This window comes from Manis pentadactyla, chromosome 6 (assembly GCF_030020395.1).
Source record: "Manis pentadactyla isolate mManPen7 chromosome 6, mManPen7.hap1, whole genome shotgun sequence".
Lineage (NCBI taxonomy): Eukaryota > Metazoa > Chordata > Mammalia > Pholidota > Manidae > Manis > Manis pentadactyla.
In genome coordinates this window covers 43,723,459-43,748,756 of record NC_080024.1, presented here as the reverse complement: position 1 = coordinate 43,748,756, position 25,298 = coordinate 43,723,459, and the positions used below count along the sequence as shown (strand labels likewise).

Genomic DNA, 25,298 nt, shown 5'->3' with positions numbered 1-25,298 from the left:
ATGGGGTATGGGGGGGGCTTGATGATATGGGTTAATGTAGTAACCACAATGTTTTTCATGTGAAACCTTCATAAGAGTGTATATCAATGATATCTTAATTAAAAAAAACCCGGTGGAAAAAGCAAATGCCATATGATTTCATTTATTTTGGGAATATGAAAACAAAGCAAAACAGAATGAACAAAACAGTAGCAGACTCATAGACACTGGGAAGAGACAGGTGTTACCATGAGGGGAGGTTCAGGTGGGTGGGTGGGGAGGGTGAGTGGGATAAAGGGGCACAAAAATTTTATTCATAGTGTAGGTTAGTCAGGGATAGTAGTACAGCATGGAGAATATAGCCAATGATTCTGTAACATCTTGTGTTGACAGATAGTAAATGTACTAGTGGGTGTGAGGATTTAATAAGATAAGGTAACTGTTGAACTACTATATTATATACTTGAAACTAATAATTAAGATTGTATATCAATAAAAAAGTAAAAATAAAATAAAGAACAAAAACAAAAACAAACTGAAAAACAGCCAGGCAGTTTTCTAAACATTTAAACATGTGATTTGACCAAGCAATTCCACTTGGTATTTATCCTAGAGAAACACCATTTTCATACAAAAACCTACAAATGACTGTTTACAGCAGTACTGTTGATAACTTCCAAAACTGGAGGAAAAACAAACATCCTTCAACAAATGAATAAATAAACTCTAGAATATCCATACAATAGAACACCACTCAGCAACAGAAAAGAGGAAACACTGACCTACAGAAGAACATGAATCTCAAATGTAATATAAGTGAAAGAGACTAGACTCAAAAGTTTACATACTATATGACACCACTTACATGACTTTCTGGAAAAGGCAAAATGGTTGAGTCAGAGAGCAGACCACTATGGTTGCCCAGTGTGAAGGTTAATTTTGTGTCAACTTAACTGGGTCAAAGGATGCCCAGATACTGACTAAAAATTCTTTCTAGGTTCGTTTGTGAAGGTATTTATGGATGAGATTAGCATTTGAATCTGTAAACTCAGTAAAGCAGACTGCCCTCCCTAACATGGATGGGCATCATTCAGGGCCCATTAAGGGCCTGAACAGAACAAAAAGGAGGAATAGAGAATTCACTTCTTCTCTACCTGCATGCTGAGCTGGTATATCAGTCTTCACTTGCACTCAGACTGGACTTACACAGTCAGCTCCCCTGGTTTACAGCCCATCAGACTGATGATTACACCACAGGCTTTCCTGAGCATCCAGTTTGCAGACTGCAGATCATGGGACTTTTCAGCCTCCATAATTGAGTGTGCCAATTCCTTTTAACAAATAAATAAGTTCTGTCTTTCTGCAGAATCCTGACTACTGAGAGTGGGATGATGCTGTAACTAACAAATGCCTAAAAATGTGAAAGTGGCCTTAGAACTGGACAGGGTAGAGGCCAGAATTTTAAGATACGTGCTAGAAAATAGTCACTATTTTTATGAAGTGACTTTTAAAGATGATTCTGGCAAGGACTCCGAGTCTTTCTTTCCTTCAGAAAGAGAAGAGGAGAGCTGGAGACAAGCAGAAACCTGTCAAAGATGTTCTTCCCTTCCTAACAAATGAGCCAAACTTCCCTTGCTCTCTCCTAGGAAATGCCCAGGGAAGTGTGTGATAGTTTAACAACACACGCATAGAGTACCTAGCCACCTTCTACCATCCTCAAAATTATACTAATTCCTTCCAGCCCTCCAAACACTTCAGAAAATTTTGCTTGTTTTATTGTTATAGGGTCAATCAACAAAGACTGGTGCATGATATACAAAGCCAATATATGAAAAGAAATATTAGACTTAAGAAAGTTGCTTCATAAAAATAGTGACTATTTTCTAGCACATATTATACCTAACAATTGTTGACAAAGTGAAACTCCACATTACAATATAAATATTTTAAACAATAGACTATCCCACCTTTGCTGTCTTTCAATTGTTGCTTACTGATGCAATATTTATAGGCAATCTAGTTTGCCTTACAATATTTCATCAGTCTTTCCCTCCTGATTTCTTCCCACCTGAAATCAAAGTCTCAAGTAATACTCCCTCTTCTATGGATTTTCCCTATATTTTAGACTAAAAAAAAATAAGTTAAATGTTTCCTTTTTGGCTGTCATGAGTTATTCCTCTTTGTTTCCACGGTAACACATCTTAATCCCACAAAACACTCCCTCAAAAGAAAAAATGCAGATATCCTTCAGCCCCACAGTAGCTATTCTAAGAATTTCTTCTACAGCAATACTGTCACAAACGTATGTGTCCTATAGCACTATTTGCCACTTTGGAAAAATGGAAATGACTAAATATCCACCTCTGAGAGAAGGATTTAATCAATTATGGCACATTTATTCTACAAAATACTACGCAGTCATTAAAAAGGAGCGACATTGCAGTGAAAGCAAATAGAGCCAAAAAAATGTATTTCATTGTATTGAACAACAATGCTGTTATATGTATACCTAGGAAAATATTAAGTATACAAGAAATATTTAATGAAGAGATATTCATGGGGTGTAGGATGAACTGGGGCTATCTTTTTTTTTTTTTTTTTTTTTTCACTTCAGTTCTTTATTGTTGCTCGGAAGGTCGGGAGAAGGTGAGTGAGAAGAAGCAACAGCCGGAGGGAGCGAGTGAGAGGAAGAATGAGAGGGAGGGAGGGAGGGAGGGAGGGGGGGAGAGGGGGAGGGGAGGGGGAGGGAGAGAGAGAGTGGGGGGGGCTATCTTTTTTGTACTGATTTTACAACAAATCTGTGTTAATATGGAAGTTTTAAAATATTTTTTTAACCTGCCCAACTTTAACATCAGGTTAAACCTAAACCTCCTCAGAGAACACTGTATGTATTTCTCACATTACTGTTTTTTCCTTCACACAATGTGATTATTTTGTTTGTTAAAAATTTCTATTGTCTTTCACATAGGTTAACAAGGCAGGCATGATGCTGTCTTGCATAGTGCCTTACATATAGAAGGCTCACAATAACTATTTGCCTCCAGAAAGACTGAAGGGATGTGGTAAATTTCTACACATCAATGAGTGACATGAGAAGGCAGATCCCCTGTTCCTGTTAAAGCTAAGAGATCAGTGAATCTTTACCCTTAGCAATGGAAAAGCCAGCAGGGGGGATTAGTAAGTATTTACTTAATGAATGAATAAAGCAGGAACAGGAACCCTAATATACAGGAACCAGGAATATGATAGAGAGATTACTCATAACTTTATGAGTAATGGAGATGGAGGCATAAACATTCTGAGTTCAAGGCTTCCTAACCCACAGGCACGGTTGACTAATAGGTGAAGCTAAAACTAAGGCAACATGCACAAAAAAATCCGTAGCAAACCAGGAAGTGCCGGTCCTGAAGTTGGCACGAGTGGGGCTGAATGTCAGCTCCGCCACAGCAGCAACACTGAAGCGGAGGACGCACCAGGACCCCGGGGTGGGAGCCGGGGGTCCAAGGGAAAAAGTAAGACTCTAGGAGCTGTGGAGATTCTGGAGGAACACAAACTGTGTTCAAAAGAACAGGGCAAAGTAAACAGCTAAGGAGAGGAGCAAAAAGGTGGTCAGGAAGTAGAACGCTACCTTTCCACCCACGACTTCAACCACCTGACCAAAAACAATCGGCACGAAATAAACGCGTTATCGCACCGCGCCGGAATTATAGTTACCGGAAAAGAAAGGTCTTGAAGGTGGGACCACCTTTCAGTTCTGGCGGAAGTAAAAAGAGAGATTGACCAGGCCGGAAAGTTGTCTTACTAAATAGAAGCTTAGAAGTATCTAACATAAATTCATTGTCCCTACGTCTCCGTTTCGCTCTTACCTTTCCTACATGCGTCGTAATTCGATGTTGCCCCAACAAAAGATGGCCGCACAGCGGAAGGGCCTACCATAGAGTCCGAGGCCTAGAGAAGCCCGCGCGCGCGGTCTGTGGGCTGTGACGCTGGTCCTGTTACCCGGGCTCGGCCGGGGAGGTTCGGGGCGGCGCCCGCGACGGCCAGTCCCGCGACTGCGAGGAGGTGATGGCGGAAGAGAGGCTTCGCGTGGTTCGCTGTGGTGGCAGCGAGTTGAATTTCAGGAGAGCGGTGTTCTCGGCGGATTCTAAGTATGGGACCACCACGTACTACGGCCGGGCTGTCGGCGGGGCTGAGAGGCGTGAGTCCTCGCGCGTCGGGACTCGGCACCCGCGGATCTGGGCCGGGGCAGGGGCGCGCGAGAAAAGACCCCCGGGCACGAGGGAGAGGGCTGGTGCCGACGTGCTGTGTAGGAATGAGAAATCATCCCTTAGTGCAGTGGCACCGCAGACTGGACGCGTTTCCCGTCCCCGGACAGTTTACCTGCAAGTAGACTGAGAGGCCCGAGGGCGGGCCCACGTGTCTAACATGCTAGAAATTGGGGCGGCTGGAAAATGGTCCAGACACTGATGTATGTGTGCGCCACTGAACTTGCAGTGACACCCCCGGGGGTATCCCTTTTGGACAGAATCCTGACCTGGATTACCTAACGCTTAAAGATTCTTCTTGATCCTACCCAGGCAAAGAAGGCGTTTTGGCAACCTTTTTGGAACTTTGCGTGAAAACCGATGTTAGGTTCTGTGCGGGATAAAAACATACGTAAGCCCTGATGCCTTCCCTCAGTTGTGCACTATCGCTAGAAACCAAACCACTCCCAGTTCAAAACCTGGTTTCTACCATTGTGCACATTGTGGAAAGAGAAGCCTTTCAAATCACTTAAGGATAGAGTGACACTTAGAAAAACTAAACTATTTCTGTCTTAGAAGGGTAGAGATAGTATCCTATGAAAGTTGTATCCCCCACAATATCTTGATTATAGGTGTATGGCAGATAGTTGTTGAATGCATGCATGACTGAAGGGGCTTTCATAAATTGCCTTAAAGATAAAAAAAACTTTTTTTAATCCTTTGTACATTAAAGAGGGCTTCGTTACTCTTCATCTTATGAATCAGGAAGAAACTGAGACTTCAAAAGTTTGCCAAGGTTCTGCCACTTTGGACTTTTATCTAGAAATCCAGTTTCTTCTTCCAGTATACTATTCTAACACCTTATTCATTATATTGCGATCCATTGTATTTTATTTGATAAGTCCAACAATTCATTTTTAAGTCTTTGTCAGCTATGTATTTATTATTTATGACAGAAATTAAGATAATTCCAATATTGATCCTCCCTTCAATAGCTCAGTCGAGAGAGGAAAAGAAAAAACTCAGTAATACATGTTTTATATTGTGGTACTTGGGGAGCTCATAAGAAGGAGAGAGTACTTAAAACTGGTCAGGATGGAGAAGGTTGCTGAGGAAGTGACATTTAAGTTAGGTTCAGCTAGGTGGATGTATTTTGACTAGGTGATATGGATGAAAGGCATTCCAGAGAGTAGGAGCCCATTTATATTGAACAGATTGTAATATAGTTGTAGTGTGAATGGTATTTGAAGAGAGCTAGTGGGAAATGAGGTTGGAAAGAGAACAAGGAGCCAGTTCTTGGTTGTTGTTTGGTCCAAAGAGAGTATATTTTCTTATTCTTTAGATGAGGGTACATGATTATATTCAAAAAGATTCATCTGAAAACTATGTATAAAACTATATAGCATGTGTTGGAGAGCAGAGATTAGAGATGGTTAGGCTAGCATACTAAGGTACAGTGATGGTATAGAAGAGATAGTTACAAAGTGAAATTTCCCTTCAGTAGCAGGATCTTGCAAGACTAATGGGAATTTGCCCCACCGATGATATCGGAGGACATTCAGGCAAAGTGAGCCGTTTGAAATTTGGCGGTGGTGGGTGGGTAGTGCCATGTGTGTAAGGTCAGTGTAGTTGCACCATAAGGTGTACATAAGTGGTGGGAGAAGAGTCTGGGTGAGTGAGTATAGACCAAGGCTTAGAAGGCTAATACAGGCATCACAGCAAAAAATTACTTTGGTCTGAACTGAGATACTATTGAAGATGAAGAGAAAAGACAGTTTCGGAGTAATTTAGCAATTAGGATTAACTAACGAGGAAGAGATGTTGAGTTCATTTTGGGGCCTGTTGCGTAAGTGCTCAAGAAGAAGGTAGAAATTCAGTACGGAAGTTTGGGGAACTTGGTGAAGATTTAAAGATATTTTGTGTGTGTCTGTCATCTATATAGAAGCTAGTACTTAAAACCAGTTTTCTAGCAAATTAACAGGGTTATAACAAATTCATCAAGGATTTGAATATTATGTCAAAGGTACCACAAGGGGAGGACTGGCTTATACCAAGAGGAATAGGGTAATTTTTTTATTTTGCCTTAACAAACTTATCAAGAAAGCTGAAATAGTTAATATAACAACAGAATTGTGGAACTTAAATAGCTTTCTCTTGGTCAGTAGGTCTTCTTGAAATTAAGACAAAAACTTTTCTGCCTACCTGAGTGGAATGTTATGAGAGGCAAGTGGGGAGGTGGATGCACACAGAAGTGGCTGGCATTCCTTACCAGACATGTTTGCATCGTGTCATGTTGCCTACCAGTTACATTGTGCTGTGCATTATAGCATTACGTTGCTAGGGTATAGAAGACTAAAACAATGGGTCATTGTTGCTTTTTACACCCCTCAAGTCCCACAAAGCTGCTGTCCTGACTAAATCCTCTTCTTTATGGATCATTCTTGTGCTCCTGCTGTAGTAATTTTCCTAAGTGTTATTGTCACATTACCCTCACCCTTATTCACTTATAATTATGTAGAATCTTCTGCTATATGGAAGAAAGCCAGAAATCCAGAAAGATAAAGCAAAACCAGCATTTCAGTGACACAAAAAGGAACTGTCACAAAGTCTTTGTACTGGGCTATCTATACAAGAGACCTCACTGATTAGAGAGAGCCTTTGACTTAGCATTTGAGAGCTGGTGTCCCCAGTAAACCATGGGAGTTGGAGGACATGGACAGAACCACTGAAGAGTAATGGCGTCTAGTGAATATATAGCATACAATTCTGAATATATAGTTCTTGAAACAATTGTTTTGAAAGGAACCTCTGTTGAAAGTTAAAATTTTTGCACAGACAATAAAAAGATTATAGATAGTACATGAAACTTATTTTTCTCTCTTCTTTTCAGGTACATCTTCTGTGTTTCTGGAGACTTTGTTAAAGTTCATAGCACAGTGACAGAAGAATGTGTACACATATTGCAAGGGCACAGAAATCTGGTGACTGGAATCCAACTCAACCCCAACAATCATCTTCAGGTGTCAAGTGATACATATTGAATATTTTAATATTGGCTTCGTTGTTGCCAGAAAATTATGAATTAAATTTGGCTGAGAAACTTTCTAGGTTACAATCAGGAAAGTATAGGTATCCCCTGCTTTTAAAAGTTCGCATTATGCCACTTTGCTTGTACAAAAGATCCATGTTAGTACCTGTTTTCTCTAACAGAAATTTGAAGATGATATCCACTTTTATGAAAAAAGATGAAAAGCAGAAAGAGCATTCAGTGTTTGTTTTACAACCAGGCTTTGCTTTACAGAGACATCACACACCCAAAGCAGACACCAGCACCACCAAGCTCCTTCCCCAGGAACTTCATTCAGCATCTCAGCATCCTGTAGCCATAGCTTTGAACTGTGTTGTGCATGTCTGTGCTTTATCTTGATTTATTTTAACCAGATGTGTCCTAAGTATCAGGAAAGTCTGAGAGACATTAGTTTTTGGGTCTGGGAATGCTCAAAACTCTTTATAAATTACAGTGATAACTGATATTTGATAAGTGGTAATTGATAATTGATTCTTTGTGTTATGCCATTTTGGCTTATGAAAGGGTTTTATAGGAACACTCTACTTTTGCATAGTGAAGGAAACCTGTATGTTGATTTTCTGACTCAGTATTTTCCTCTTAGTTATTAAAATAGGGTCACAGCCTAGAATCACATCACCCATGCTATATTCTGTGACCCATTTGTTCCACAGGATGCTAATAGGTGTGTTACTTGTAAGAAGAGGTTCTTGGTTGTATGAGTTTCTGAAATTTAGTGTTAGGCAAAGTTAAATGAATTTTGATTGTAGGTCTTCTCAGGGTCCTTTATATGCAGTGTAAATATCAAAATGGGTATATAGTATTTGGTGTTTTTCAAACTTCTATACCCTTGGGCCCTTTGGTTTCTGGAACACATTTTTGAAAATGTTCATAGAAAAGTATTGATTTTTGTAGATTTATTCCTTCACAGATGAGGCTTTTCATGTTCAGTCAGATGTTACCTAATTTTAAGGCCAGTGTCCAGATAAGAAGAAGTATCAACCAGCTAATTTGAGGACAACCTTGGGAATCTAGCCTGGAACTCACCACTCTCTGGATTTCACTCTACAAAGCAGCTCTTGCTTCTCAGAATTCAAAAATAATAAAATGTTACTTAATTCTGTTCTTAACTTTCAGCAGCTACTAAAGAGTTATCTCAAAAACATTTAATTCTTGCTGTAGTTTTTGATCAAGTTCCATATCTCTGGATTAGTCATATCCAGTGCGGAAGTTGTTGCTTGATATAAAAATGGATTTGCATTGCCATTCACTGTGCTAAAACAAAAGAAGTAGGGCATAAAGTTACAGTGATGTTTACTTTTCTTGAAAATCAAAATTAAGTAATTTTTTTGCAGGGTTCAAGCACACATTTTCCTTGCTGTCCTCTTAAGGGTTTGACAAAACAGCTTATGTGTAGCATTTGAATGTTTTTCATAGCAAACGTATCCATTAAAATTGGAATTTGTAAAGTCTATATTGTTTTATAGCAAACGAAAACCACATATGCACTGCATAAAAGATGTATTTAATGTACATGAAGTTACTAATAAAATTGGAAGGAGGGCAGTTTTATCAACAGGTTTGGTTGTGATGGTGGGAATTGCAGAGATTTTCTGGGCTTCAGTCATAACATTTGTGTTTTGACATTTGTGTGTTCTCACAACCATTGTTTTGACATTGATTATATGTTTGCCTTGTTATAGTTTACTAATCCATGTTGTAATTCTTATGTTACATATAGCAATTGTGATGTATATTTTCTACTTGATACAATGCTTTTGCTTGGACACTTTCTTATTCCATCATTTTTTATTTCTATTCTCTGATTCCATGTCCTTTTTGGCAGAAATCTTAAAGTGCCACTTTTTCAAGAAACTTAAAATTCTTTATAAAACATTATAATCAGAGTGTTTTCACAGTAAAGGTAACAAAAAAATCCTGCCCGTCCTTAGTAAAACTAAGTCCATGCTGGGACAAAAATAAAAACACATTACTAAGGCCTTGTGGTGCTACCAAAGTGTGTTCCACAGACCAGTCCACAAACTTTGGTTGTCAGTCAATAATGACATAAGTATAGAAATTGAGTGTCCCACACCTTTAAAGCACTAAGACATTGCAACAACATCTAAGTGCATAACAACTTTATTGTATTTTGTGAAGTATTGGTCCTTGATGAGTTGGAAATTTTTTGTAAAAAACGACATTCTCAGATCATTTGAGAAGCTCTCCTATAATACCCATGTAACATGAAAGCGGTTCTGTCAATAAAAGGACTGAGCTCTGGGAGAAATAGCAATAAGATCGTAAGTGCTTTTCACAACTCTACCTTACCCATCTCCCTCTTGAAGATAGAGGATTAACTTTTTTCTCTTTCATTTTAGTGAAAACTTGAAACTGATAGATCTGCTTCCTCCAAAAAGCTGTGACAGGATTGTCTATTTTGCAAAACCAATATAAGTAAATGATTCCACATGTTTAAGGTTTATAATGAAGTAATTAACAGAAAATGCCTTCTGTATCAGCACTTAATTATTCATTTCATATCTTAATGGAGTTCTGTTTTTTTAATAAATTTTGTACTCTTACCCCTTTAGCTGTATTCTTGTTCCTTTGATGGCACAATTAAACTGTGGGACTATATAGATGGCATTTTGATAAAGGTATGTAGATTGGTCCTCCATTTTCATTATGTGAAAGGAATGGCAATAATTTAATGACATATTGTTTCCTTCTATAAGGCCTAATCTCAGGTGGCCTTCCTAATCAAGTGGTGAAAAATAACATACCATAAAAGACAGATTTGTCTATTTGAAAATTTTAAACTTCTAACAAAAAGATGAGTGGTAAAACTAGAAGAAAATATAAGAGATATTGTATCCCTATACATTAAAAAAATTATCAAAATCATTAATCACCCAGTAGAAAAAATTAGCCTAGAGTAGGAATATGTAATTCACAGAAAAAGGCATAATAAATAGCCAGTGAACATGAAGAGATGCTGAACCTCATTGAAAAGTAAATAAATGTGAATTAAAACAAATGCCACAGCATTTGTCCATATCAACTTAGCCAACTTGAAGACTGAAAAAAATCTGGTGATAAGTGTAAAGAAACAGATACCTTTGTACATTATCAATTATAGGAAAGCTGGAAATGAAAAAATAACGTTTGCTCCAGCAATCCCTTTAGGAATCTCTTGTTAAAGTTATGTCATGTATATATAGTCCTTACAGCCTTGTCTCAATGGAAAAAAACTGAGTAACTTTGATGTCAGTTAAAATTTAGTATTCATTCAATAGAATACTATACAACCATTAAAAAGAAACTTAACTGGAAAGGTTATTCAAAATATAGGTATTGAGTGTCTTCTATAGGCCAGGTACTCATCTGATTTGGGGAATACAGCTGAGAGCCAAATGGATTTAAAAATCCCTGTCCTTTATGGAATTTATGTTCTAATGGGGGCAGGAATGAAGACAAACAGTAAACAATTGTGGTGCTTTTTATCTTTCAGACTTTCATAGTTGGACATAAACTTCATGCCCTCTTTACTCTTGCCCATGCTGAGGATTCTGTGTTTGTTATAATAAATAAAGGAAAACCAGGTATAGTATAATTATTTTGTTTTATACAGCATTGAGTAGTTCTTTACATTTCACAGTGTCTCAAATTTTATGTTTTGGTTTGACTCTAAAGTTAAAAGTTTTTGGAGTTGGCATTTAAATTACTCTCATTGTTATTGCAGTCATTTGGGGGAGGCTTTGCATCAGTTCTGAACTGTGCGATAAGGGAATGATTACTTTATATGTGGTTTAAATAATATACCTCAGAGCTCATTATCATTGGAACATCATTCTATCAAAATTGCCATGTTTCTGAATATTTTAGGAATTCCTGGCATATCTTCAGTGGTTATAAATAATTGCCCTTTAGTAGAGAATTTGATATATCAGAACATTGACGTGAAGGATCTACCCAAAGAATTTTTCTAATATCAGAATTCAAGAGACACCCTCTGGTGTCCTCTATAAAGTACAATTGTCTTCAGAATTCAAAGTTCAAAGCAGCTTTAGAATGATAACTGAGCAGTCAGACTGGCTCATGGCTCATTAGCTAAGTGAATCCTCCCATGGTGTTTTGTGGCAGGTTTTTTTGGCTGAAACAAATTTGTTTGTTTATTATATATTGTGACATCTAAGTAACCAGAGAGTAGTCAAAGCTGTGAAAATCTGTTTTTTAACTAAAACTTGCTTGGTGTGAGTTTTAGCTAAATGGGCAATATTTTATCTACCAAAAGCATGACATGAAAGAATAAAAGTATTTGTTTAGTTTTCTTGAGTGGCCCATTAACCATCTGTAAAAGATATAACAAAAAATGTTCTGGAAATGGCAACATTCTTAAAATAATTAAGTTACTTTCCCAGATGAACACCCTAGATAACACTCCAGTATTTAAGTTCTGTTTTGTATATAAATATGCAGATTCTTATTGTCCATCCACATACTTACCAAATTCAGATTCCTAATCTCTCTGACTGACAGTTGATTGACTAGGTCTGAGATTTAATCTAGAATCTGCATCTTTATATCTCCCCAGGTGACTCTGCTCATCATTCACATTCGGTGGCCAATCTCTATACTTACCCCATGATTCCTCAGTTGGAAGCATAGTTGCCAATAGCTATAGCAAAACTTTCTATCCTCATCAGTGAGACCAGTGACTATTCACACAGACTGTGCATTAGAATCACTCCAGGGAATTTAAAAAAGTAAGCTTCTCTTTGGTGGGGCCTAATTATTTACTTAGATATTCCCCTATATGAGTCTAATGTGCAAGCCAGCATAGAAAACTACTCATCTAAGTAAAGGTCGTGGCATTAGCCTTTTGGAGTTAACTGTGGAAACTTCCAAAGCTATAATCTAATCTGATTCTATTAATGGTAGAATCTAGTGTTACTTTCCAGAACTTGGCACATCATGAGCACTCAGGATGTGAAAATCTAGGTATTACATAGAAGTATGAATCACGCTTGAAAAGATTCCCTGTGACTGACATCTCATAAAATAAATACATATCCTTTCTTCATTTGCTTCATCTTTGTTCCACAGCCCAAAACCAAAGTCTCTGATAAAAAATTGCATAAATCATACTGAAATATACTTCTCTGGTTATAAACAAATTAATCTCTTATTTCCACATTATCTGTTACGGTGCCATTTTTTGATTATAGTAATTTATTCATTTCAGCAGGTAATTAAAAACCTACCATATGCCAGATGCTATTCTGGTTACAAGATACAAAACAGACAATCCCAACATTAATAAGACGAGGTCAGTCATAAAATAAGATGAAACGTTTTCTAGAGAAGAATACTGCAAGGGCCGGAAATAGGCAACATCAGGGGAATATTTATAAAGTAAGTGGTCAGGGAATGTTCTGAGGAAGAAGCAGCTGCCCCAACTATGTTGGAGAAGCAATATAGAGCATTCTTTTCTATATTATCTTGGTATCAAAATGAATTCTAGGGTACTAACAGTTTCATATAAGTAAATGTACACCTTCACTTTCTCTAGAGGAATTTTCTATTAATACAACTTTCTTTGGCTAGATATATTTCAGCTGGTATCAGTGAAACTGCGAAAATCTTCAAGCCAGGACGTAGAAGCTAAGGAGCTCTCCATTGTTCTGGATTACATAAACCAGTCACCCAAATGCATTGCCTTTGGGAATGAGGTAAAATTGGTTTTGTTAGTTTTGTATGTAAAATGTCTTTCCTGCAGTCTTTAAACCTCTGAGCATTTTATGTTATTGTGATTTAATAGTGCTTTGAGTTTTTTAATATTTTTGTTGGTAACTAAGAACTCTGTTTCATTTTGGTAGCATGTATTTATGGTAAAAGTTTTCTAAGGCCATTGAAATTTTGTATATACTGTCTTACTGCTCTTGTAAACCATCTAATTGTTCCAAAAATATTAATGTTTTGGCATTTATGGTGTGTTTCTTAGTCTGTCCCATTTAAAAGCTATTCACATCCTTTCATTTCAGACTATATGTGGTTAGAAAAATATGAACTCCTTGTCTATAATTAATATGCCCATTATAGAAAATTTGGAAATTTAATCTCTTCAGTGATAATACCTGAGAAATCTTTTTCAAGGCTTTTTCCAAACTATGTATAAAATAACTTTTCCCAAACTGATTAGTGTCTGACGGCTACTTACCTTTTTTTTCTCCACTTAACATTGCAGCATGAATGTATTATTAAATGTTCATCAGAAATAATATGTGTGTATGTTCAAACCATGATTTAATTAGGTGTTCCCTATCAATAATCACTATTATTTTAAAATCAACTGCCTCTAAAAGCCCTTAGACATTATTGTGGGGCATGTTTCTTTTAGTCTTAAGTTTTTTAGATTATCTTGACTTTGTTCTGAAAAGGGTTACTTAGAGTAGAGAAGACTCCAACATTATCAACATCATTATTCTTCAGCATCATACTCATTGGTTAAGTAAATTAAAACCTCAGTAAGATAACACTTCTCATCTGCTAGAACAGTTAAAATTATAAAGATGACAATACCAGGTGTTGGCAAGATATGCAGCAAAGTTAACATATACCTTTACCATGACCCACCAATTCCACTCCTAGGTAGAGAAATGAGAACAGGACCATAAAATGACATGTAAGAATGATTAATATTTGTAATAGCTCCAAAGAGGAAAAAACCCAAATATTCACCAATAAAAGAATAGTTTGTGATATACATTAATTCACTGGAATGCTGCTTGATGATAAAAAGGAACTAATGATAAACCTAAGAGCATGAGTGAGTCTCAGAAAGGTGATGTTGAGATAAAGAGCGCAAAAAACAAGGATATACCATATACCTGCTGTTGGAATGACATTCTAGAACGAGCAGAGAAGTAAACTGTGGTGATAGAAATCAGTAGTTGCTGGCAGGGGTGGGAGCATTGAGTCATGACTGGAAAGTGGAAAAAGGGAACATTCCTGAGGTGAAGAAAACGTTCTGTATCTTGACTGTGGTCGTGGTTACACGGATGATATACACATACATCATGGATATACACACGTCAAACATGGCATTTTGTTGTAAGTTATGTCTTAATGGAAAAAATTTAAATCATTGTACTTAAAGCTAGGCAGTCTAGTTTTAGGATCTAGGACCCCAAGTTCATCTTCTAATTGTCTGTGGTCATTTTAGAAGTAAAATCATCGTTTCCATAGCTAAACAGTATCATTCTAAATTAATTTACTCTGGAAAAAAAGAAACCTATTACTGCATTAACATTTATGGTGAGACTGTTTCTTAAAGAGTATGAACTATTTCTTCTCTGAAATATTACCTTCTCTGAAATAACAGGGAGAATATGTTGCTGCAGTACGGGACTTTTACTTGTCTGTTTATTTTTTCAAAAAGAAAACAACATCAAGGTAAGATTTCCTTTTTGTTAAGTTTTATTAAGAGTTTGTTATAATTTTATTTTTCCTCACATTAACCAGTTGTCTCAAATATAACTTCTTAGGCCTATTCATGCCACCAGGTACAGAGGTAGTTTCATAGTGGGTAGGGTTGAAGGAATCCTTAGTCACAAAAAGCTAGGAAGCTTTGTCCACCCAAAACCCTTTGTACACTTAGATTCTGGTGTGCACACTTGGTGTCAAAACTGAATGTAGTTTGCAGAGGTTTCCCCAGGTAATCCTCATTGCCAATTTTTGGCTACATGCTTTAGGATACCTGGGTTTAAAATAAGTCTCATTTAGCCATTTGAACCACACTACACCTCAAATTAATATTTATTTTAAAAGGGGATAATATCTACCTAATAGAGTTGTATGGATGAATAAAATAACATACTTAATGATACTAGTGCTAAGCATAAGTAGTCATTCTTCAAGTGACACATCACTGTTCCCTTTTACCCTGCCAAGAATAACATTTGTTTTTCTTTGCAATTTAATAAGAATCCTCACATCTTTGGACACATTAGCCAGTTGTCTCAGATATAACTTCTTAGGTTTATTCATACCTCATGCTACAACTTAGCTTCAACAAGAAATTTGAACAAACTTTGCCCAGGCAAAAAGCCACTAAAAGGATTGCTGTTTACTTCTATATCAGTGGCTACTGTAGATAAGTTATTTTGGTAGAACCTAGTCAACAAGAAGTTTATATTGTATACTAATAAATATTTACAAAACAAAATTCTTAATCACAATTGTTTTTAATTGTGCATATACATTCCATGAATTATGAGAGCTGTCTGGTTTTGGTTGGTTAGTGTGGGAACTCACTTTTACTTAATGGCATCATCACTTACCTCTAAGAGATTTTAATAATAGAGGAAAATGTTTTTCTTCTAGGTTTACTTTATCATCATCAAGAAATAAAAAACATGCTAAGAACAATTTTACATGTGTAGCATGTCACCCAAAGGAAGACTGCATAGCCACTGGTCACAAGGATGGCAAAATTCGTCTTTGGTCAGTTACACATGAAGGGCATCATGATTGTGTGTATACTATTTTGTATTAGCTATCTCTGGGTCCAGGAAAAAGACTAATACTGAAAAGTCAGTGCTGATAATAGAGATTAGGCTTTGCTGACACCCTCCCTTTCTTGCAGTGTGCTATTCACTGTATAGACGTGCTATTTTAGGGTGTCTAACCTTGGGCTTGTAGAAAGTAAAACATTCCGTTTTGCCTATAATTGTTTTATTGAAGGGAACTTTGTCAGCCTTTGAGTAAACAGGATAGTGTGACAATAGTGAATATCTAACTGCTAGGATATCATGATGGCCTATTGTTTGTAGAAATAACTGGATAGGAGTAGGAAATGTACTTTTTGTGCATTAAGATGTTAAGCATGCCATCATTTTCCTAACTATGCTTTTGGTCAAATTATGGTTTTCTCCAATAGGAGGAATTTTGATGATGATAAGAAATACACATACACATGTTTACATTGGCACCATGATATGGTTATGGATTTGGCTTTTTCAGTGACAGGTGAGTGCAGATGTAATAATTAAAATTGAAACATGAGGTATGTGAATGAAGTTTGTGTTTTGTGTGCGGCTCAGTGCATTTTGGCATGCTCATGTAACTGTCACATAGATCAAGATACCAAACATTCTCACTTTTTTTCCCGTTCATTAATTTCATTCATCCTCCTACCCTCCCTCTTCTATGACAACCACCAGTCCCTTCTGTGTCAGTGTATCTGTTTGTTTCCTTTTTTCATTTGTTTGTTTTTTAAATTCCACTGATAGATGAAGTCATATGGTATTTGTCTTTATCTGTTTGACTGACCTCACTAGCATAAGCCCATCCATGTTGTTGATATCATTTTTTATGGCTGAGTAATATTTCTCAGTGTTTGTGTGCATTTACCCTATCTCCCTGTATTTTTTATTCATTCATCTATCAGTGGACATTTACATCACCTCTTTATCTTGATTATTGCAAATAATGCAGCAGAAAACACAGGAGTCCATATATCTTTTTAAATTACTGGTTTTGTTTCCTTTGGGAATTCCCAAAAGTGGAATTTCTGAGTCTATATGGACTTTCTGTTTTGTTTTTGGGGGTTGTTTTTTTTTTTGAGAAACCTCCATTCTGCTTCTGTATTGGCCAGAGTACTTTCCCACCAACAGTGTACTAGAGTTCTCCTCTCTCCAAATCCTCACCCACACTCTTGTTATTTCATGTCCTGTTCATACTAATGTGGTGATATCTCATTGTGGTTTTGATTTGCTTTTGTCTGATCAGTGATGTTGAGAATCTTTTCATGTGTCTGTTGGCTATCTCTACATGTTATTTGGAAAAATGTCTATTCAGGCCCTCTGCCCATTTTTTAATTGGGTTATTTGGGTTTTCTTGGTATTCATCTGATATGTATTCTTTATATATTTGGGATATTAACCCTTTATTAGATGTATCATTTGCAAATAAATTCTTGCATAAAGTAGGTTGCATTTTCATTTGTTGGTGGTTTCCTTTGTTGTGCAGAAGCTTTTTTAGTTTGATGTAGTCCCACTTCTGTATTTTTGCTTTTGTTTCCCTTGCCTGACAAGACATCCAGAAAAAAATTAGTAATGTCAATGCAAATTCATTGTCTGTGTTTTCTTCTAGGAGTTTTATAGTATTGGGTCTTGTATTTAGGTCTTTAATCCATTTTGAGTTTATTTTTGTGTATAGCATAAGACAGTGATTTAGTTTCTTTCTTTTGCATGTAGCTGTCCATTTTTTCCAGCACCATTTATTAAAGAGACTGTCTTTTTCCCCATTGTATATTCTTGCCTCCTTTGTCATGTGTAGGCATGGGCTTATTTCTGGGCTATCCTGTTCCATTGGTCTGGGTATCTGTTCTTGGGCCAGTACCATACTCTTGATTACTGGTAACTTTGTAGTATGGTTTGAAGTCAGGAAGCATAATATCCCTAGCTTTGCTCTTCCTCAGGATTGCTTTGGCTTTTCTGGGTCTTATGGAGTTTAACACAAATTTTAGGGTTATTTTCTCTAGTTCAGTGAAAAATGCCATTGGTATTTTGATACTTCAGTAGGAATTGTACTGACTATTGACTGTTTTGGGCAGTATGGCCATTTTAACAATATTCTATCCATGAGCATGGAATAGTTTTCCATTTATGTGTGTCTTCTTCAGTTTCTTTCATCAGTGTCTTACAGTTTTCAGAGTATAGGTCTTTCACCTCTTTGGTTACTTTTATTCCTAGGTATTTTATTCATTTTAATACTATTGTAAATAAGATTGATTTCTTAATTTCTCTGTATTTATATATAGGAATTCAAAAGATCTATACATATATATGTTTTATATCCTGCAACTTTACTGAATCCATTTATTCTTATAGTTTTTTGGTGGAGCCTTTAGGGTTTTCTGTACATGTTGTCATATCATCTGCACATAGTCACAATTTTAGTACTTCCTTAGGAATTTAGGTGCCTTTTATTTCTTCTTCTTCTTCCCTGACTGCTATGGCTAGGACTTCCAAGAACTATGTTAATAAAAGTGGTGAGAATGGGCATCCTTGTATTGGTCCTGATCCTATTCCCTCTTTAGTCACTTTGTTGAGAGTTTCTTTCATGAATGGGTGCTGGATTTTAGCAAATGCTTTTTCAGCATTTATTGAGATGACCACATGGTTTTTATCCTTCATCTTGTTAATGTGGTGTATCACATTGATTGATTTGCAGATACTGAACCATCCTTGCTCGCATACCTAGAATAAATCCTACTTGGTTGTGGTGAATGATCCTTTTAATGTATTTCTTTAATTTGGTTTGCTAAATAAGGATTTTTGCACCTATGTTCATCAGATATATTGATTTATGCTTTTCTCTTTTTGTAGGGTCTTTGGTTTTGGTACTAAGGTGATGATGGCTCATAGAATTTGGAAGCTTTCTTTCCTCTTCAGGTTTTTGAAATAATTTTAGAAGGATAGGTATTAACTCTTCTTTAAGTGTTTGGTAGAATTCTCCTGTGAAACCATGAGGCACTGGACTTTTGTTTGTTGGGAGGTTTTTTATTACTGCTGCAATTTCATTAGTAATAATCATTCTGTTCAGATTCTTTATTTCTTCCTGGTTCAGTCTTGGGAGATTGGATGTTTCTAGGAATTTATCCATTTCTTCTAGGTTGTCCAATTTGTTAGCATGTAATTTCTCCTAGAATTGTCTTATAATTGGATGTCTGTGGTGTCAGTTATAACTTCTCTCTCATTTCTGAGTTTGAGTCCTCTCTTTTTTTCTTAATAAGCCTAGCTAAAAGTTTGTCACTTTTATCTTTTCAAAAGAACCAGTTCTTAGTTTCATTGATCTTTTGTATTGTTTTTTTCAGTCTCTATATAATTTATTTGTGCTCTGATATCATTTCCTTCCTTCTACTAACTTTGGGCTTTGTTTATGCCTCTTTTTTTTCTAGTTCCTTTAGGCATAGGGTTAGAATGCTCAAGATTTTTCTTGTTTCCTGTCATAGGCCTGTATTATTAAAAACTTCCCTCTTAGAACTGCCTTTGCTACTGCATCCTGAAGATTTTGAACTGTTTCTATTTTCATTATGCTCCAAGTATTTTTTGATATCCTTCCTGATTTCCAAATTGACCCATTGGTTGTTCAGTAGTGTGTGTTTAGCTTCCATGTGTTCATGTTTTCCCCAGTTTTTCCCTTGTAACTGACTCACAGTTTCACACTGTTGTGGTTGGAAAAGATGCTTGGTGTAATTTCAGTCTTCTTGAATTCACTGATAGTTGCTTTGTGGTCTAATGTGATCGGCCCTGGAGAATGTTCCATGTGCAGTTGAAAAGAATGTATTCTGCTGTTTTGCATGTAATGTTCTATGTATATTTATGAAGTCCATTTGGTCTAATGTGTCATCTGAAGCCATTGTTTCTTGATTGATTTTGTATCTGGATGATCTATCCATTGATATAAGTGGGGTGTTAATTTTGATCTTGTGAAACAAATTGGAAAGTGTTCATTCTTCTTTGTTACCTGGGAAACTGTAAATTGGTTTATTTTTTTCCATAAATGTTTGGAAAAATCCACCAGTGAAGCCATCTGGGCCTAGACGATGTTTATTTTGTCCAGTTTTTCTAGTTTATAGTAGAAGAGTTGGTCAGCAAACACACTAGTCAGACATTATTGGAAAGGAAAATACCTAAACCAGTGATCTTAAAATCTTTTGTCTTAACAGTATTTTTACAAATATGAAGACACTTGTTTGCAAATTTTTAAAAAATAGTTTATTTTTTTAAGCTAGTAGGAAAAATTTTAATATTATATTTTTCAATTTTTTTTCCCTCAAAACACTGTCCTTTTCATATCTGTGGATGGATGAGAAGGCACCAGTCTGTTGAGTGGTGGTCGTGAGTCTGTCCTTGTAGAGTGGCGTGATGCAACAGAGAAAAATAAGGAGTTCCTCCCCCGTTTAGGAGCTACTGTTGAACACATCTCAGTGTCGCCAGCAGGGGATCTGTTCTGTACTTCTCACTCTGATAATAGTAAGTCTAAATCTGCTATTATAAGGAAATAAAATTTGTGTGATGCCTTGATTAACCTCTGTAGGGAATGGAAGGGACCTAAGACTACTCAAGTGTAGCATAAGACTTAGTGAGCATTTTTTATTCCATTCCTCCTCTTTTCTGTACCCCTTTCTGCCCCTACATGTCACCAGAATCCAATGTTTTCAGAATTGTCTTTATGAAAATGTAGGGCTAAGTGTATTTGATTATTCTTATGCCACTTATATTTCAAAACCTTTTTATGTGGGATGATGTAGGGAAGTAAAGTGAAGGTTTGAAGTGAGCATTGGTACTTTCCTTAATATAATGGCATTTTCAGAAGAGCACTGGGAGAGTCACCCTTAATACAGCCATTATCTCTGCATGGGAGTCCGTGGATTCTGAGAGAGAGGGGAGCAATCTTGTATTTCTCAAACTTTTTGCTTATCCTGTTACTGTTCACTAAATGTAGATCCTATAGCCCGTTGCCTTCTTTCCCTTCAAAAAAAAGAACATAACTGTGAGCAATCCATTAGTGTAATGACTCATTTCAAAGTCAGCTGTCTCTTTTAGGGTATATAAGGTTCTGAATTAACACTTAAAGTATATTGATAGGCACTCAGTAAAACTTGAGACTCCCCAACTGACAGTCCCTTATCCCCATCCCTAGTTTTTCAGCTGAATTACAAAATATATTCCTGATTTTCCAGTAACACTGAGTAACTCACTTGCTTTCCAGTAACTTACTCACTTGCTTTGTATCCTGGTATATTTCAGAATTACATAAATTCAAGTGCTTTTTTTTTTACCTTGAAGTTCTGACCTATTTATGTTTAATTTTTTTTTCTTTTTTTAACCACAGAGATAATAGTTATTCAGCGAAACCTTGAGGCATCTGCAGTAATCCAAGGCCTAGTGAAAGGTACTGCACAACCCAGTGGATTTGAAGTCATGTACATTTTAAAAGTGAATATTTGTCTCATTTCCACTACTGTTTGTCACTTCTTTTACAGACAGCAATATCTTTACTGGTTTGATGATTGATCCAAGAACTAAAGCTTTGGTTTTGAATGGAAAACCTGGCCATTTGCAGTTTTATTCTCTTCAGCATGATAAGCAGTTATACAATGTAAGATTTTGATCCATTAAATAACATTAAAACTAATGAAAGCTCTTTACAGCACCACTGGGGTCAAGTTACTTATTTAGTAGCTTCTAAAACAAGATTCTGTACCTACATTTACTGGACACAGTAAATATTGTCTGTGGTTACTTAGTTCAGTTGTTTACAGCATAATTCTAATGAAGTCATGACTGAAGAGTTAAGTTTACATATAACCCAGTTTCACTCTTGTGCTGGCTCTCTCTTTGTTTACTTTGTTTCAACCTGCACTCTAATTAGCTGTCAAACCCATCTGTACCTTTTAGTCACAAGGATAGAAAATAAGAATATGAAGATTGACAATATAAATATGTTTCTGCTTTGTGTTGAAACATGTCATATGTACATAGTGACAATAAAATTTTCAGTTCTTCTTATTAAACCTGATAAGTGTAATCCAGTCATCCTACTTCTTCCTCTGTGTCCCACAGTACCCTTCATAGATTACTGTCATGGCAGCTGTAACCCTTCAGTCTTTCTCTCCATTGCCTTAAACCTCTCAAAGTAACGATATGCACTGATCTTTGTACATTTATGCCTGGAAATAATAGGCACATAACAGGTGTTTAATAAATAGGTGAGGAATTGGGATAAAAAAGAAACAACCATAGATAAAATGTTGGCTTACTTACAATATTGCTTTTTACTCCCTTCTTAAAAATTGTAGACTTTGTTTTTGCTCTTCTTTTTAGGGAAGTAGAATCTAACCTTGAGATTTTTTGTGAAACTATTTGTTCATAGATACAAGAGAGGTGCATTACTATAAACTAAAGGTTCTGTTTTATCTTATAAATAGGTCATATTCCACTAAAATTCAAATGAATCAAGAATACTCATCACTGAATTGGTACTATATAATGTGCTTTCTTTTTTAATGACAACTTTGATGTCCATAACTAACAATTATTTCATCTTTCCCTTTGATAATCTATTACTATGGAGTCTAGAAGTTGGCTTTGTAGTTAATTACCATTCCTTTAAAGCTTTAGCATTTATTTATGTATTTACATTAATTGTCATTTTGGATTTTTTTAACCCATCAGTTAGATATTATACAGCAAGAATATATCAGTGATTATGGTCTGATCCAAACTGAATTAACAAAGGCTGCATTTGACTGCTATGGTACCTGGCTTGCAACAGTGGAACAACGTCAAGAAAAGGAAACAGAGCTTGAATTGCAAATGAAACTGTGGATATACAATAAAAAGACACAAGGGTAATACTATATAGCCATTTAATGTCAAAGTAGAAAATATTTGACTTTCTATTTATGTCTTCAGTTGTTGGTCTTTGAGGGGTTTCATTTTGATAAGCTTTAGATTTAGACAAATGAGAGGTGTTATAAAGTCTTGAAGCTTTCTGCTCTAAGAACACAGTGATACCTTCCAAGTTACAGTGTCAGCTTAGTACATAAATGAGGAAACATGAAAAAGAGACACCCCCAAGGACATAATACCCAATTCCAGGCAAATCCAGGATTAGAATTCAAATGTCTTGGTTCCTTTGCTCTTTTATTAACATACTACTACCTTCTTTGGGAAAATGGTAGTGGTAGGCAGCAGAGAGGAGCACAGTGTAGTGTGTGTTTTGATTAGATAGAGTCTCACTAGTATCTCATACCATGGTTGTAGCCATTTACCAAGTCCTTGCTGTGTGCCAAGCACCAGGATTAGTGTTTTCATACCTGTTGTCTTATTAATCTTCACAGGGACACTCTAAGATAAGCTTGTTTTCCACATTTCACAGGTGAGGAAACAAGCCCAGGGGGATTAAGTAATTATCCCTAGTCACCCCTCTTATAATCTAGACTTCTTAAAAATCACACTATCTTGCCTTGATGTTTTAATATGCAGCAGTTATCTTCATTCACAGCAGTGCCCTGTCAAGCTGGAAACAAGCTCTGAGAGGTAGTTCAGGTGACTGTAAATATTAAATATTGACCAGTGCAATGTGAATAGGTAGTTTTCTTTCTGTATTTTCTTTCCATAAGTAGGAACTTTGGCAGCCATTCCATTTTTTGCTTATGCTCACAGTAGTGAAGCATCTGTGTTCTATATAGTTTTCCTGCAGAGTATAGTACAATAGGCTTTCAAGTAGTATTTTGTGATTGACCCCTATTTTATACTCCTTTTGTACAGTAAGTTGACACTGTACATAATCATCTCTATGTCATGTAAGTCACACAAAGAGATAATGTGTTAGAATTCTTTGCTTCCCTTGGCTATTAGAGCGCATTCAGTTGTTTGTCATTCAAGGTGATAATGTATCAGTTGCTCTTTCTTAAAGATGCTGTTGTAAAATGTACAGTATGTAAGAAATTCTTAAATGCCAATTTATGATATTTTCCAGATGTAAGAATAAATTTATGGTTTCCTTCCTACTAGGTTTGTTCTTAATACAAAGGTTAACATGCCACATGAAGACCACATCACAGCTGTATGTTTCTGTAATGCAAGAAAATCTAAAGACCCCACTTTGGTTACAGCTAGTAAAGATGGTCATTTCAAAGTATGGATATTAACAGATGATTCTGATATATACAGTAAGTTCATTAAGTATAGGATATCTAAAGAATATGTAATTTTAAGAATTGATACATTTATCTCATGAATTATGTCCATTCTGAGAGAACATTTCCTATATTATTTAATTCTATAGTATACTGCCTAATTTTAAATAATTTAAGAGCTTACATTTTTACATGTCTCTTTCCCAAAAAACTATAAAACATTCTTGTTTAATCATAATGCTGATTATTCCAGTTTGAGGATATAGTATAAAGGGTTTTCACAATTAGTTATTTCATTGTACCACTAGGGGGCGGTCAGGGTTTTCAGGAAGGGGCATAAATTTCTAATCAGTCAATGCTTTGTAGCAGTTCTAACTAAAGTTTTAGGAAATCAGGTTTATTGTTTTGTTTCTTAATCCCAATTGCATATAACTTCCCTAAGATATTCTCTAGTATTTGTACCATTTCTAAACTCTATCCTCTACATTTCCACAGAAAAAGCTGTTGGCTGGACTTGTGACTTTGTAGGTAGTTACCACAAATACCAAGCAACTAACTGTTGTTTCTCTGAAGACGGCTCTTTACTAGCAGTTAGTTTTGAAGAAACAGTTACAATATGGGATTCAGAAACATGGGAACTTAAATGTACATTCTGTCAACGAGCTGGGAAAATAAGGTAAGGAAAATAATTTGGGAGTGTATAGCACTTCTTAAAAATTTATAAATCGTTTTACATAAACTTCAGTAATAATTTATTTTTTCTCTAAAGGTAGTCTGTGGGCCATTGGGGCCAGCAGCTAACCAAAATGCTAGGAAGCTAAAAATTCTAGGTATATGAGCTGTGTGCTATGATTTACCCATTTCTGAAATCAGGATTAACATTTAATTCTTACAGATTTTTTTCTTTGTAATAAATACTCTTCATGGGTATGCTACATGATAATAGAAGCCATACATAAGCCTCAGTGGACCCAAACAGTGCTTATCTTACATGTTTTCCCATAAAAGTGATGTCAGGCTCAAAGCTCATTGATTCAAAGAAGGGCAGGGGTAAATAAAGTAGTATCTACACTTGACCTCAGGTAACTAGGCAATAGAGGGCACAGTGACAGATGGCTAAGAAATGTTTCTAGTTCCCAACAGGCCTGATTCTGAGTTTACTATGTGAAACTTTCTTCAGAATTCATTTTGCAGGTTTTCCTCCTCTAGTTAAATGAGCATTAAAAAAGGTTTTTTGTTAAATGATTTTACATGCTTCACATATATTTTCTCTATATATGTTAATTAT

At 36.1% G+C, this 25,298-nt stretch overlaps 1 protein-coding gene across 2 annotated transcripts in view; it reads left to right on the top strand.

Moving 5' to 3' along the window:
* Window positions 1-25,298, top strand: part of WDR75 (WD repeat domain 75) — a 104,681-nt gene that overhangs the window by 73,573 nt on the left and 5,810 nt on the right. Inside the window, exons 1-14 of one of the 2 annotated variants that reach the window (XM_036881688.2) lie at window positions 3,973-4,127; window positions 7,114-7,243; window positions 9,885-9,950; window positions 10,805-10,895; window positions 12,901-13,025; window positions 14,678-14,748; window positions 15,679-15,798; window positions 16,235-16,323; window positions 20,178-20,336; window positions 21,199-21,258; window positions 21,350-21,465; window positions 22,542-22,717; window positions 23,886-24,043; window positions 24,506-24,686. In XM_036881688.2, the coding sequence (XP_036737583.2) occupies window positions 4,045-4,127; window positions 7,114-7,243; window positions 9,885-9,950; window positions 10,805-10,895; window positions 12,901-13,025; window positions 14,678-14,748; window positions 15,679-15,798; window positions 16,235-16,323; window positions 20,178-20,336; window positions 21,199-21,258; window positions 21,350-21,465; window positions 22,542-22,717; window positions 23,886-24,043; window positions 24,506-24,686 (1,625 nt within the window). In that variant the 5' untranslated portion in view covers window positions 3,973-4,044. Of the gene's footprint in view, window positions 1-3,972; window positions 4,128-7,113; window positions 7,244-9,884; window positions 9,951-10,804; window positions 10,896-12,900; window positions 13,026-14,677; window positions 14,749-15,678; window positions 15,799-16,234; window positions 16,324-20,177; window positions 20,337-21,198; window positions 21,259-21,349; window positions 21,466-22,541; window positions 22,718-23,885; window positions 24,044-24,505; window positions 24,687-25,298 lie in introns of those variants that run through there. The other variant, XM_036881699.2, reaches the window with a different exon arrangement.